This window comes from Canis lupus, chromosome 8 (assembly GCF_003254725.2).
Source record: "Canis lupus dingo isolate Sandy chromosome 8, ASM325472v2, whole genome shotgun sequence".
In the NCBI taxonomy this organism is placed as follows: Eukaryota; Metazoa; Chordata; class Mammalia; order Carnivora; family Canidae; genus Canis; species Canis lupus.
The window spans coordinates 14,307,885-14,324,493 of record NC_064250.1 but is presented as its reverse complement, the minus strand read 5'-3'; the positions used below and the strand labels follow the sequence as shown (position 1 = coordinate 14,324,493).

The following is a 16,609-nucleotide window of genomic DNA, read 5'->3' as shown; positions in this document are numbered from 1 at the left end:
GCAGGCTCCCTGCAGTGAGCCTGATGTGGAACTCGATCCCAGGGACACGCCCTGAGCCAAAGGCAGTCGCTCAACCACTGAGCCACCCAGGCGTCCCTATGTTCTGTTTTCTAACTCATTAATTTTTGTCTTTTGTTTTTATTTATAAGCTTATCTTTTTCTTCTAGAATTGAATGTTTTTATCTTAGTTTTAGTCTTTATTTTTTAACAATAAAATGGTCTTAGGCTTTAAAATTTTTCAGAGTGTAATTCCTGTCCATTTTTTTAGTCTCAGCTTAAACATCATTTTTCTGAAATCCTTTCTCTAAACTACCTGTAACATTTTACCTTCCTCCCCAGTCTATGTTTGGATCATCCATGTGCTGTCACAGAGCCCTGTAACGCACTTCCCTGTCATAACATTTATCACACTATTAGTATTACTATTAGTATTCTTAGATATTCTTATTCTTTCTAAAACAATTATAATAATTCTCTAAATAGGGCAGCCCAGGTGGCTCAGTGGTTTAGCACCGCCTTCAGCCCAGGGTATGATCCTGGAGAGACCTGGGATTGAGTCCCACATCAGGCTCCCAGCATGGAGCCTGCTTCTCCCTCTGCCAGTGTCTCTGCCCCCTCTCTATGTCTCTCATGAATAAATAAATAAAATCTTTAAAAAAAAAAAAAAAACTTAAAAAAATAATTTTCTAAATAATATGTGAGTTCTCATATCCTAACTCTTCCCCATAATAATTTATCTTTGGTACTAGATGGTAAAGTCCATGAGGGCAGGAATCATAACTCTTGCTGTCTTATTCACCATGCGTTCTTGGACCTCAAGGCTCTACTGAAACTATCCTTCTGACAGTATCTTGACCATCAGGTCTAAAATTTTCTCAGTCCTCACCAGGCCTTTTGATTTATCTAATTAACTAAATTTAATTTAATAAGCATTTTAAAAGATTATAGCAATTTTAGATTTACAGAACAATTGATTGCAAAGTAGAGAGTTCCCACATATCCTTTTTACCCTACACAGTTTTTCTAGCTGTTATACTAGTGTGGTAACATTTGTTAAAATTGATGAAACAGTATTGCTATATTAACTGAAGTCCATAGTTTACATTAGAATTCATTCTCTGTGTTGTACATTGTATGCATTTTGACAAATGTATAGAAATAGGTATCCACTGTGATAGTATCCTATGAAACAGTTTCACTGCCCAAAAAAAAAACCCCTGAATATTACATCCCCAAATTTTAGTACTATTGTCTTGTCTTTAAAATGTTCTTCTCCCCTGTAACACTGTAGTTACTGTATTCAACTCCTAATTCTCTAATTATTCCAAGTTTATCTTCACTGGCTCATCTTTTATCTCCTAACACCCTAACATAGTTATCCCTCTCATTGGGATATCTCTCCCTATCTTATCAACCATTCTTTCCATGTACTTTTGTCTCTCAATTCTCAGCATGATTTTGCAGCTACTTATTGCAAATTTTTAACCTGCCTCCGTATTACCATTTCCAGGTCACCATTTCATTCCCGAGTCAGATCCTCATAATTTTCTTGATTATGTTTAGAAATATTTCAGTCACCCAAGCTTGACCATTTCCTTTCTCTTGCCCTTAGATTTTTATAACCATTGTACCAGTTCTTATTATCTCTTCCTCTCTCTTTTCTTTGGTTTCCTTCCCACAACCCCTTGATTCATGTCATTACTTTAAAGAGATTGTTAGAAAGTGGGGGAAATAAAGTCTATCAGCACCATTTTTCCAACAGTATTTGCTTACTTTGGGTGTCTGTCACATTTTGGTATTTCTCGCAATATTTCAAACTTTTTTATTGTATTTGGGGTTTTCGGGGGGTTTATTTTAATGAAAAAAATTTAGATTTATAGCTGGCTGGACTCAGTTTAGATGATCCCAATTTTGTTGGCAACATCCAAAGCATCATAGTCAGGAGCTGGTTGAACATATGCTTTCTTCTCTCCATCAGGCCTGATCAAGGTGTTGACCTTGGCCACATCAGTGTCATAGAGCTTCTTCACAGCCTGTTTGATAGGGTGCTTATTGGCCTTGATATCCACAATGAACACAAGTGTGTTGTCTTCTGTTTTCTTCATGGCTGACTCAGTAGTCAGGGGGAACTTGATGATGGCATAGTGATCAAGCTTGTCTCTCCTGGGGATGCTCTTTTGAGGATATTTAGGCTGCCTTCAGAAATGCAGGATCTTGGGTTGTCAGAATGTAGGTGATGTACAGATCTTTTTTTTTTTTTTTTTTTTTGGTGACTGCACGCCTTTCAGCACCGCTTTCTTAGCTTTCAGAGCCTTTGCTTTGGCTTCAACTTTGGGAGGGGCAGGGGCTTCCTTCTTTGCCTTCAGCGCCATCTTTGTGAAAGGGCCATTGTATTTGTTATGGTGATCTATTATCAGTGGTTATGACTTGCTGAAAGCTCAGATGATGACTAACATTTTTTAGCAAAAAAAAGGTTTGTTTTTTTTTTTTTTAGACATAATGCCATTGCACACCTAATAAACTACAGTACAATGTAAACATAACTTTTATATACACTAGGGGAAAAAACTCATTTGATTTTATTGCTATATTCGCTTTACTGTAGCCTAGAACTAAACCTGCAATATCTCTGTGGTATGCCTGTACTTACTTGTCTGATGGGCTAGGGAGGAAAAATGAAAAGTTACATTGTTTATACTCTTTTCTCCCTGTACCATTTATAGATCCTTTATTTTCTTTGACTAGATTAACTGATTGCTGTTGCTTGTGGTTGAACCACCAGATATTTTTATTTCAAATCTCAAAATTTGTATTACCATTTCTATTGCTGACTTCACTTGGAATTTTCCAATAGTGTAAGCTCATAATATTTTGTCAGTTCTATACATATTCTTATATGGTTGCATATAAGTTGCAAGTTCATTAATGTTCTGGGGTTTTTTCTGGTATCTTTCCCTTGGTATTCATTATTGCACATATTAAGCTAATAGCAGTATACCAAACATTTTAGCAGCTGTAACTAGGTAAGTAGAAAAATATAAAGGAATGGTAAAGGATTAAAATTTGACATGAAGGGCAGCTGAGCTCTGCTTTTACAAATAGTAGGAAGGTCACAGATAATATAAAGAAGATTTCTCTTTTATTTTTGCATTGTAAAGATTTATGTTCTATTTTTTCCTACATGGCACATTTTTCTCCCAGCTTTTAAATTTATATAGTATTAGGTGAACATTTTTGTCTTTTCAATTTTAAAAATTGTGATTCAGGAGTTCTAATTGATAGCCCTTTACCTGAAAAAAATGAAAAAGTTTGAAATATTGCAAGAATTACCAAAATGTGATAGAGACACAAGGTAAGAACATTGAGAAGTTCCCTTTCTGTTAGGATCAGGATTTACATATAGTGGATCATGCTTCCAAGTTAAAATCTTAACAGCTTTCTTGAGATATACTTCTTACACCATATAATTTACTCCTTTTTAAAGTGTACATGTTTTTAGTATATTCACAGAGTTGTTCAACTGTCACAACAACCTGATTTTAGAATATTTTAGTCCCTTCAAAAGGAATCCCCAGTAACTCCTCATTACCACCACTCCTCCTCCCCCACTCCCCAGCTCTAGACAACCCTAATCTACTTTCTATTTCTATAGATGTGCCTATACTGGACATTTCATATAAAAGGAGTTAAATAACATATGGTCTTTTGTGGCAGGCTGCTTAGCATAGTGTTTTCAAAGTTCATCCATATTGCAGTGTTCTCAGCACTTCATTTCTTGTTGCAGAATAATATTACACTGTATGGATATGCTACATTTTGTTTATCCAGTCATCAGTTGATGGACATTTGGGTTGGTTTCACTTTTTGGATATTATGGATAATAACTGCTTTTGAACATTCATGTGCAGTTTTTTGCCCTGGATGCTAGTTTTATAAACTTTTTGAAAGATTTTTATAGATTTAGACCTTATATTAAGATAGATGATGCATTTTGTTTGTCATTGCTGGTGTGAGGTAAGAAGTGGCAAGGTAAGAATCTACCTTATTCTTTTGCTTGTACATATCCAGTTGCCCCGGCACTATTTCTTGAAAAGACTCTTCCAATGAAATTGTCTTGGTATCTTTGTCAAAAAAGCAATGATGATAAATATAAGGTTTTATTTCTAAATCAAAGATTCTGTTCCATACAGATCTATTTGTCTCTTCTTATGACACTACTGCAGTACATTGATTGCCACCACTTTGTAGCAAGTCTTAAAATTGGGAATTATGAATCCTACAGTTTTGTCTTCTTTTTTAAGATAGTTATGGCTATTCTGGATCTTTTGTATCCAGATAGATGAATTTTAAGATGAGCCTGATAATTTCTACCAAAATAGGAGCTGGGATTTTGGTAGGGATTCCATTAAGTTTGTAGATCAGTTTAGGGGTATTATCTTAACAATATTAAGTCTTTTGGTCCATGAATGGGATTTTTTTAAGATCTTTAATCTCTTTTGACAATGTTTTATAATTTTCAGAGTATAAGTTTTGTACTTTAGTTTTTACAGTATAAGTTTTATACTTTTTATTAAATGCTTTTGTACTTGTTTAAACAATTTATTATTTTTGGGTGGTATGGTATTATAAAAATAATTTTCTTAATTTTGCTTTGTTCATTGTTGGTATATAGAAATACAATTCATTTTTACATGTGGATATTGTATCCTGAACCCTGCTGAACTCATTTAATAGCTCTAAAAACTTTTCAGTGGGTTCCTTAGGATTTTCTGTATACAAAATTATCTCATCTGCAAGTGGAGGTGGTTTTACTTATTCCTTTTTAATCACATTACTAATTCAGTCTCTTTGTAATTGATCTACTCAGGAGTTCTTTCTCCTCTTGAGTTGGATTTAGTAATTTGTGTCTCTCTAGATATTTTTCCATTTAATCTGTGTTATCTGATTTGTTGGCATATAGTTGTTCATGGTTTTCCCTTATAGTCCTTTTTATTTCTGTACCATATGTATAGTGATGTCTCTTCGTTAGTTTCTGATTTTAGGAATTGGGCTCATCTCTTTTTCTTGTTGAGTCTAACTATAAGGTTATCAATTTTGTTTATCATCTCAACCAATTTTTAGTTTCATTTATTTTTCTCTCTTGTTTTCTGTTCTTTTTGTTGTTGTTTCCTGTTCTTTTTTATTTTATTTCCACTCTAGTCTTTATTATTTCCTTCTTCTGCTTGCTTTGATTTTAGTTGCTATTTTTCTAGTTTCTTAAGGTGGAAGGCTTAGTTATTGATACAAGATCTTTTCATCTCTTTTTAACATAGGCATTTATATCTATAAATTTACCAGTCAGCACTGCTTTGCATGCATGCCATCAATTTTGGTATGTTATGTTTTCATTTTCATCATCTCTGGGAGTTTTCTTATAACCCTTGACATTTATTCTTTCAGTTATTCAGGAATATATTGTTTCATATCTACATATATGTGAAATTCCCAGAATTTTTTTTATTGATTTTAATTTCATTGCATTGTGATTAGAAAATAACTTTTGCATAATTTCAGTCCTTTCAAGTTTATTGAGGCTTGTTTTCTGACCTACCATATGGTCCATCCTGTAGGATGTTCCTGTATTCTATAGAAGAATATGTGTTCTGCTACTGTTTTGTGGAGTGTTGTATAAATGTCTTTTAGGTCTAGTTCCATTTACAGTCTTACTGAAGTCTTTTGTTTCCCTGTTGATATTCTCTTAATTGTTTTGTCCATTATTGAAAGTGGGGTATTGAAGTTGTCAACTATGATTGTAGAAATGTCTGTTTCTGCCTCCAGTTCTATTTTTGCTTCATGTATTTTGAAGCTTTCTGTTAAGTGCATGTGTATTTTTAATTTTCATATCTTCCTAGTAGGTTGACCTTTTAACATTATGAAATGTCTCTTTATCACTAATGTTTTTCATTTTAAAGTTTAATATTAATATAGCCACTCCAGGTTTCTTGGTTACTGTTTGCATGGTGTCTTTTTCCATTTATTTTACTTTCAGTGTTATTTGTGTCTTTGACTCGAAAGTGCATTGCTTGCATTTGTTTGTCTTTTAGTGATTTGGCTGAACTAATCCTGCAAAGTCTATTTCCTTACAATATGTGCAGCCTTGGCTCTCCCTGCTCAAAAATTGTAAAATGTTTTTTATCTTTTAGCAGGGCTGCCACAGGTTCTCCTTGGGGTTGGCATAATCTATCATTAATCAAAGTTTGTACTTTGGCCCCCTTAACCAGTTAAGTTTTTGGTTTTGGATGTATGTGTGGCTTAGAGGCCACTGTCATATTCAGAGTGGTTTTTTTTGTTGGTTTTTTTTTTTTTTTTTTTTTTTTTTTTGTCCCATGTTTACCCAGAGACTAGTGGTTAGAGGTTTGCTCTCTGGTTGTTCCAAAAAGGGTACAATATTGGATATACACAGTCTTCTAGACTGCCATGGTTGACTGGATGTTGTTTTTAAGTTGTGGCTTCCTGGGAGTTAACCCTGAGTTCAGGTAGAATATCTGTGAGACTTTACCTTGTGTTGATAGGTCTACATGCTTTCATGTCTGTCCTGTATCTTACTCTGATAGCTCTCATGTGGGTACAAGGTAGTACCTGTGCATATGCTTCTTGACCCATAGATTTCACTGTGTTCCCAAGAGGACCCTTCTTGGCTATCTCTTCCTACTTCTCTCCATTAAAACTTCAGGCCACTCTGCTGTTTTACTTGTGTCTGGAAGTGCTAATTTCTCTTAATGGCTTTCCACCATGCTCTTTCTTGTTTTTGACAAACCCATAGGCACGGAGTTGTCCAAGCTCTGTTTCAAAATCAAATCATTCCCCTCGGGCAGAGCTGCTGCTGAATTCTTTGTCTTTATGACCTGTTTCACCCTAAGCAGAACACAAGTAGTGGCCAAACTCTGCCACTATACCTCACCTGGGGTCAAGGACCAACTTCTCTTGGAGTATAACACTCTCACTCTATAAGTGAACAGTTAGAGAGGGATTGGCAGTTCTTCATCTTCTTAGCTTTCCCCTACTGGTGTGAAACCTCTGGCCTACTGGTAAGCTAGCATGGGCAAGATTGGGACAAACTCAGCCTTTTGCACCTAGAGCTTCCATTGTAAGAGAGGAAGCTGGATGAGTTAAGGGAGACATGGTTCTCTTAGCCACAGCTGCCTGGAATAGATCTTATGCAGCATGGAGCTGAGGAAGATGAGAAACACAGCCAGCAGCCTGTGTCTGCCAGGGTGAAACCATATTCCCAGTCTGGGAACTGGAGGGGAGAGGGAACCCTTATCTTGGCCTGAGTTGAATGCCCAGGGTAAAGGTATAATGTGGAAGTAAAGAGGTAGGGTGAGCAGTTGTGGCTCAGATACCAACGACTCACTCTGTTCTTAGTAGATTGGTAGATTTTCTTGAATGAATGTTTTTCCATTTGCTATATGTCCTAAGGATGATATGCAGAGACTTAAAATGATTTTTTTAAAAATCATTTTCACTACTTAAATTGATATTTTGCTTGGGAAAGGGTCCACCAAGATATTTAATCTGTAATTCTGGAAGTTTCCCTTGCCCCCCAAATTATATTTTATTACTTAGATTATCCTAACAATACATTGAATATACCAAAAGTTACCCAAGTTTTCACCACATAAAGTGAAATATTGCTATTAGTGAAAGCAGCTAAAATATCTTTGTTCCTGATTTTAAGTTGCTGAAATTGAAAACCACAACCATGACCTTACAACTTCCTCAAGATATGTGGGAAAAAATCTGGTTATCTGACTAACTTTTTAAAATAATTTCAATTCTTACTTACTTGTTGTTGGATATGGTTTGTTTGCTTACTTTTTAATTTATACATACTATAGTAGTGAAAACATTACCTCTGATCATAAAATTTATTAGCCCATGCTTTGTTAAATCAATCACTTGGACCAAATGTAGTGTGCCCTAGTTAACTTGGAAAGCCAAATGGCATACAAAAAAAATTTGTTTTTATGAACATTTTTAATTTGAGGGAGATCTAAAAAGAAAGTATCTGAGGGATCCCTGGGTGGCGCAGCGGTTTGGCGCCTGCCTTTGGCCCAGGGCGCGATCCTGGAGACCCGGGATCGAATCCCACATCAGGCTCCCGGTGCATGGAGCCTGCTTCTCCCTCTGCCTCTCTCTCTCTCTCTCTCTCTCTCTCTCTGTGACTATCATAAATAAATAAAAATTAAAAAAAAAAAAAAAGTATCTGAGAACTTGTCACTTATTCCATCCAGTTCTATAATATTTGTGTATAAATTTCTTACTCTGTACTTTGAAGAAAGGGATCGTTTCTCAGTCATCTCTGTACTTCTACTTAGTTTTATTTCTAAAACACATCTGTTTATCTCTGAGATTTGACCACATTGCACAACAGATAACTCCTCAGATGCTTCATGCATTCACTCATCTTTCCTGATACTCTTACTCCTCTTCATTTGTCAGATCTCACTTTCCTTTACCCAATTCATTTGTTACTTTCTCTCCTTTAAGTGTCTCTCTGTTTCTCCAGTCAGAAGTAATCACACCTTTCTTTTGTTCCACTGGCAAGTTTTAACTTTTTTAATTTTTTACTTATAATTGCATATCTTTCTCTAGATTATAAGATTTAATGCATCTTCATCTTTTAATTGCCTCATACTTTGTACATTGAACTTAATTGGATTAATGAATAGATAAATTAATGATTAAGTGAATGGTGTAACCTTTTGTTTTACAGTCGAGAGACTCACAAGATCGCAGTATTTTATGTTGCTGAAGGACAAGAAGATAAACATTCCATTCTCACCAATACAGGAGGAAGTCAAGCATATGAAGATTTTGTAGCTGGTCTTGGTTGGGAGGTTCGTTTTTAAATTATATCAGATATCATTGTATTTTTATTTAGAAGCAATGGTTTTCTATTTCTTTCTAGCTTATTTTAGAAGAATTACTTTAAGATACTCAACACCTTAATGCCAGGTTTGTTATTGTTTCTGCTTTATATTTCATCCTCATAATTTTTTAATTTTATTTATTTATTCATGAGAGACACAGAGAGAGAGAGGCAGAGACACAACACAGGCAGAGGGAGAAGCAGGCTCCATGCAGGAAGCCCAATGTGGGACTAGATCCCCGGTCTCCAGGATCATGCCCTGGGCTGAAGGCGGCGCTAAACCGCTGAGCCACCTGGGCTGCCCTATATTTCATCTTCAAAGACTGGAACAGGTCAGAGTTCGAAAGGAAAGTTGTTAACTTTTTTTTTATAAGTGAGTATATTGTTAAAGAGTATTAAACTTATTAACTCATAGGTTTAGGAGATCTGGATTTTCCTCACAACTGTGAACACTAGACAAGGGGTCTTCACACTAAGATATGAACATCTTTAATACTATACCAAGGCTTTTAAGGGTCACATTGGCTTGGTTAGTTTTGAGGAGATTAATTTCCAGATCCTAAATTTAAAGCCTAAGAACGCTTTTTCAGTCTCTTGCCTCATCTTTTCTGTTCTTCAACTCTGTAAAAGAAAGGCATACCACATACCCACCCAAGTCCTACATTACCCCCAGAAAGGTTTGTCACCCAAAAATAAAGTTCATTTAAGAAGGCATGTTCTGAGAGGGTCTCTGACAGCAAATCAAGAAATATTCAAAGGCACTGCACTTTATGTCATCCTGATAACCAGCTCATGTCAAGGTTCCTGTACCAAATATGTGTATCTTAGTATCGTAATTCAGAAGGGAGGTATTTGTCATAGAGACTTGTGTTAATATGTTTACTTAAATTGACACATGAAGTGTCAGACATTTTCTAACAAAGTGAATTTGATGACAGCTGATTGATACATCATTAAGTTAATAGCAGACATTTTATATATATTGTATCAGCCAAATCTGTAGCTCTACAATTTTGATGAATCTATATTTAAAGCACATATACATGTAACATACAGTATACTAGAAATTATAATTTTTGCAACAGTTTAAACTTGTGATGAAATTTTTCATTATAGTTGTCAATTTAATACACAGTTTCTTAAAATTCTTGTAGAGAGTACATGAGCAAAATTGTTGAAGACCACTGTACTAGACTAGACTATAAGACCTTCCTAGAGGGCAGGCACTTTTATCTCATCGATTTTTTTTTAATTTTTATTTATTTATGATAGTCACACAGAGAGAAAGAGAGAGGCAGAGACATAGAGGGAGAAGCAGGCTCCATGCTCCGGGAGCCCGATGTGGGATTTGATCCCGGGTCCCCAGGATCGTGCCCTGGGCCAAAGGCAGGCGCTAAACCGCTGCGCTACCCGGGGATCCATCTTTTTAAAAGATATCTAGATGCCTTGTACAGTGTTTAGTACATAAGCTTCTAGCATTCAGTATATATATCTTTATGGCTTATCCAACATGCTATTTCCCTTTAAGTGAGTTTCTTGGGGTCTCTGTTGCTATTTGCGTATTTGTCAAATGTAATATATTTTTTACACAGCAGATACAATGTGATGCTCAATTGAAATTAGGTATGTGAAACTGCTTTAGAAATACTAAAGAAAAATTATGAATAGATTTTCTGCTTAAAAAAAACTATTACTAAAAGCAAGAAACATTTGAAAAAGAAAAAAGTAGTAGTACTTACGCTTCCATGTTTTACAACTTAGTACAAGACAATAATAAACAGTATGGCACTTGCACCAAGGATAGACATATTGATCAGTGGAATAGAATTGAGATTCTAGAAATAAACCCATACTTCTGTGGTCAACTAATTTTTGACAAGTGCCAAGACCACCCAGTAGAGAAAGAATAGTCTTTTCAATAAATGGTGCCAGAACAACTGGATAGCCACATGCAAAAGAATGAAGTTGGACTTTTGCTTCACGCTGTATACAAAAATTAACTCAAAATAGATCAGGGGTACCTGGGTGGCTCAGTGGTTGAGTGTCTGCCTTTGGTTCAGGTCGTGATCCTGGGTCCTGAAATGGAGTCTCACATCATACTTCCTGCATGGAGCCGCCTTCTTTCTCTACCTGTGTCTCTGCCTCTCTGTGTCTCTCATGAATAAATAAAATCTTAAAAAAAAAAAAAAAAAAGAATTCATACAAATCATTAATTAGAAACAATTGAATTTTTAAAAATTAGTACCTGAATGAACATTTCTCTTAATAAGATATGCAGGTAACCAATAAGCTCATGAAAAGTCACTTGACATCGTTATCAGTGAAATGTAAATCAAAGCCACAGAGAGATACTACTTCATACTGATTAGATTGGCTGGAATCAAAAGGTCAGGTAATTAATAACTATAGGCTAGAATTCAGAGCAATCTGAATGAACCCTCTTAAACTCCAGTAGGAATGTGAAATCGTGCAACTTCAGTGGAAAGCAATCTGGAAGCTCATCAAATAGTAAAACACTGGGGGCACCTGGGTGGCTCAGTTAAGCATCTGTCTTCAGCTCAGATCATGATCCCAGGGTCCTGGGATTGTGCCCCACTACATAGCAGGGAACCTGCTTCTCCTTCTCCCTCTGCCTGCCACTCCCCCTGGTTGTGCTCTCTCTGTGTTAAATAAATAAATAAAATCTTTGGAAAAAAAAAGTAAAACACTGAATTATTATATGATCAGAAATTCCACGCTTAGGTAGATATCCAAGAGAAATTAAACTGTATACCCGGACAAAAACTTAAGCATGGGTGTTTATAGCATCATTATTCATAATAGCCAAAAAGGCGGAAGCAACCCAAATGTCTATCAATGGATGAATGGATAAAATGTGATATATTCATATAATGGGGTATTATTTGGGCATGAAAAGGAATGAAGTATTTACATGCTCCAATGTGGATGTACCTTGAAATCATTATGTTAGATGAAAGAAATCAGTCACAAAGAGACGTGTTATGATCCATTTATATGAAATAACCCCACATATACACAAACACACAGACACACATACAGAAAGTAGTTTAGAGGTTGCTTAGGACTAGTTGGAGGGATGAGGGAAGATCAGGGTGATCGTTAAAGGGTACAGGGTTTCTTTTTGATGTAAATGTTCTAAAATTGACTGCGATGATGATTCTACTTACACGTGAATATAGTGAAGTCCATTAAGTTGTACAGTGGGAGCTTTCACTTTGAGGAACATCAAAGAGACATACTCTCCTTATTCTTCACACTAAGTACAACAAAAACTCTGGACATTACATATAAAAACATAAAAAAAACTCCGAAAGGTAGAGAGGAAGAGAGGCCAATTCAGGACCATGGAATGACATGATGATGGGTTCTCAAGGTTTTGTCTCCTGTATCAACTTGGATCTAAAATAGTAACCTAGAAACATTAACAAGCACTGACCAAAAGAACCCCAACAAAAAGCCCACTTTTTCTAGCCAAAGGACCAGGAAAGGAATGACCTAGAAAGACAGAAAACATTTAGATAATAACTGCTCTGCTCCAGCCAAACACAAAAGACTCCCATCCCCATCCCTGACAACAAAGGTCAATTAGGGAGCCGCCTCGCCTGCCACCCTCATGAGACTATAATGAGACATCCCCAACACCACGCAGGAATAGTATCAAATAATGTTAGAGAAGGGCAACCAGAAAGCCAAGACTTTCATCTCTGTCAGCTGGTCAAGTCCCCCATCCACACCTCACACCACAGTGTCAGTGGAGACTACATGAGGAACCTGGAATTCTGTCCCTACCTACTATAATGAGGTGCCCCTCTATCCTCCACTGGGATAGATCAGAGGAGGCCTAGTGGAGAAGTAGTTCTTTTACCATCACCCAGCAGTAATGAGACTAACCTTACCAGTAATGACACCTTTCCTTAATGGACACCACGTAGGAAGTCAGAACTCCTTCCTCCACCTAACAGTAATGAAGATCTCCCCTCTGCAGTTGTCAGCGGAGGTTAAGTGGGGAACCTATACTTTGCTGTCCACCTGGCTAGAGTGAGGCAGTATCCACCTTGCTTCTTTGACAGAGCAGTGTGACAAAACAGCCTGCTGAAGGTTTAAATAAGATTCATAGTCTTTTAACATAATCCAAAAATATCCAAGCTTTGATCAAAAATCATACCAAGACCCAGTAAGGTCTCAAACTGAATGAAAAGATGACAAAACATACTAACACCAAATAACAAAGATTCTGAGATAACCATAATAGAAATGCTATGACTAGCAATTAGGAACATAGTTGACATAAATGAAAAATAGAAAGTTTCAGTTAAAAAAAAAAGGGAGGATACAAGAAGAACTAAATGGAAATTTGGAACTGAAGATTTAATTGCTGAAATAAAAAATACAGTAAATGTGCCCAGCAAGAGAGTCAGGTAGAGATGGGGGTACAAAAGAATCAATAAACTGGAAGATAAAACAATAAAGAACGTAAACAACAGAGAGAGAAAAGACTTAAGGACAATGAAATTTTTTTTGATGCTTTGAAATGTTTTATTGAAGTTTTTTTTTTTTTTTAAAGAACAGTAAATTATGCAGTCTTCCAACCCCGCCCATCATCCCCAGGGATGACCTACTGACATGTTTCATGGTCCACCTGGGAAAGGGACAGCAGGGCCTGGGCTAGGACCCTAGCAGGAGGCCTATGCTGCTAGGGCAGCCACTGCAAGTGGCTGAGAGCCCTGGGGTTTCTTCCTGGCAGTTAGGAAGGGGACCTGACAAACCAGCCCCTGGGGACCCAGCAGAGACTATGACAAAAGATTTAACATTCCTGTTATCTGAGTCCCAGCAGAAAAGGCGAAATGAGTTGGGTCTGAAAATTACTTGAAGAAATAATGTTGAAATTTTCCCAAATTTGTCAAGAGAAATAACCTTAATAAAGCTACAGATTGAAGAACAGGGTGAAACTGAAACAGGATTAATTGAAAGAAATCCATATAAGACACAATCGTAATTAAGCTTTTGAAAAATAAGTCTCAAAAAATTTTTAAAGCACATGGACAAAAATTGTTCTTTATCTTATTAAGGGGAAAACAATTAGAATGATAGTGAATTTCTCATCAAATCTATAGTAGCCAGGGACACCTGGGTGTCTCAGCCAGTTAAGCATCTAACTCTTGGTCTCCACTTAGGTTTTGATCTCAGGGCTATGAGTTCAAGCCCCACACTGGGCTCCAAGCTGAGCATGGATCCTACTTAAAACAAAAAACAAACTATAATAGCCAGAGAAAGAGGCAATATTTTACAAGTGCTAAAGAAAAATTAACGTCAGCCAGAATCCTATAGCTAGTAAAGGAATGAAGCAAAACATTTTCAGATGAAGGAAAACTTAGAGAACCTGTTGCCAGCAAACCTACCCTAAAAGAACTACTAAAATAAGTTAGACTAACAGAAAAGAAATGTTAGAAAGGACCTTGGAACACTAGAAAGAACATGACAAAGAATATGGGTAAGTATATTAGGCATTACCTCTCCTTTTGGGTTTTCTTAATTATGTTTGCTGGTTGATGCAAAAATTATTTCTGATGTATTTCTAAATGTAATGCCATGAAAATATTCATGGCAATTATATTACAAACAAATGAAGGTAAAGGGGCATAAAGTGAGGCAGGATATAGACAAATCCACACTATGGATGGAGACTTCACCTCTTTCTCAACTAAGAGAAGAGCCAGACAGAAAATCAACAGTACTATATAGAAGGACTCAAAAGTACTATAAACTGACAGGATCTAACTGACATTTACAGAACACTCTACCCAATATCATCAGAATACATGTTCAAGTGTCCATAGAACATATACCAAGATAGACATATTGGGCCATAAAAAAAACCTACAGCAAACTTAAAATAATTGAAATCGTACAGTGTATTCTCTAACTACAGTGGGATAAAATTTTAAATCATTAATAGATAACAGGAAAATCTTCAAATTCTTGGGAAGGTTACATACTGTGTAATTCTATTTATACAACCTTGAAATGACCCATCTTCGTGGTGAAGAACAGATTACCCATTGCTAGGGTTTAAGGGGGTAGACTAAGAGGGAAGTGGTATAGCTCATGTAACAGGATAACATAGGGGACCTTTACGGTGATGAAAATGTTGTTTCTTGAGCATATTAATGCCAGTATCCTGAGGGATTTTTTGTTTGTTTTGCATTTTTGAGAGAATACAGGCAAGGAGCAGGGAGAGGCAGAGGGAGAGAGAGAATCTCTCATGAAGTAGACTCCATGCTGAGGCTTAATCTCATGACCCTGAGGTCATGACCTGAGCTGAAATCAAGACTCTAATGCCCAACCAACTGAGCCACCCAGGAACCTCATCCAGTATCCTGATTTTAATATAGTTTTGCACTGGAGAAATCTGGGTACAGAATACATTGGATCTCTTTTTATTGGATCTCTTTTTATTATTTTTTAAAACTTCTTATGGATCTCCAGTTAAAAAATTGAATAAAAAGGATCACCAAGTATTGCAGAAGTGTTTAGAGCAAAGGAACACTGGAATGAGACTTGTTCTCCATTACATGATCAGAGAGTTGACCTGAAAATAAATAACCTATTCACTAAAACAAAACAAAAGGTCTATACTTAGATACCATTTTTCACCTATTATATTAGCAAAGATCATAAAATTTGATAATATATTTGAAAGCTATGAGGGAAACAGGCATTCTTAAACACTGTTGTTGCTATCTATAGAGAGCCATTTTACTGAGTTTCAAAATTAGAAGAGTACATCCCCTTTGACTTACAGTTCCACTTTTAACTATTCTATAGATCTCCTTTTACAAATGCAGCATGACATGTATTCTGTTATTCACTGCAGCATTGACTATAATAACAAAAGATTGGAAACAGCCTAAATACCCTTTAAGTAGGGAACTAGTTAATTATTGTACATCAAGAAAATGAACTTCTCTGAAGCCATGAAAACAACAAATGAAGAAGCTCTTTACTTATTAATGAGTACTTTTCAAGGTATTTTAAGTGCAAATCAAAGTGCAAAACATTGTATGTGTACACACATACATAAAAGAATTTAATTGGATATATAGAGAACATTTTTGGAAGGATAGTTAAGAAATTGCTTTCAGGGGGCACCTGGGTGGCTCATTTGATTAAGCAGCCAGCTCTTGATTTCAGCTCAGATTATGATCTGAGAGTCCTGGGATTGAGCGCCAGCCACATAGGGTTCTGCACTCAGTGGGGAGTCTGCTTGAGGATTCTTTCTATCTCTCTCCCCCCTCTTTTTGCTTGCTCCCTCTGTCTTTCTCTGAAATAAGTAAATTTTTATAAAGGAAAGAAGAGGAGTGCCTGGATGTCTCAGTCAGTTAAGAGTCTGCCTTCAGGGTCTCAGAGTCCTGGGATAGAGCTGCAGGTCAGGATCCTGGTTCAGTGGGGAGTCTGCTTCTCCCTCCCTCTGTTCCCCCAATGTGTGTTCTCTCTCCCCCCCTCCCCCAACCCCTGTCAAATAAAATCTGTAAAAAAAAAAAGGAAATTGCTTTCTGGAAGGGGCACTAAGTACTAGAGATGAGAGATGGAAGTAAGAATTTTGGTGAGCTTTTGAAAAAAAATTTTTTTTAAGATTTTATTTATTTATTCATGAGAGATAGAGGCAGAGGGAGAAGC

At 36.4% G+C, this 16,609-nt stretch overlaps 1 protein-coding gene and 1 pseudogene across 11 annotated transcripts in view; one reads left to right on the top strand and one right to left on the bottom strand.

The window, feature by feature from the left end:
* The window catches only part of RALGAPA1 (Ral GTPase activating protein catalytic subunit alpha 1), a 242,471-nt gene that overhangs the window by 169,041 nt on the left and 56,821 nt on the right, over positions 1-16,609 (top strand). For all 11 annotated transcript variants that reach the window (XR_007412270.1, XM_025443673.3, XM_049113052.1 and 8 more), the window contains one exon: positions 8,756-8,879. Coding sequence is in view for 10 of the 11 variants with exons in the window: in XM_025443673.3 (XP_025299458.1) it covers positions 8,756-8,879 (124 nt within the window). In the remaining variant the exon portion in view is untranslated. The remainder of the gene's footprint in view (positions 1-8,755; positions 8,880-16,609) is intronic.
* Positions 1,896-2,372, bottom strand: LOC112657633 (60S ribosomal protein L23a-like; annotated as a pseudogene).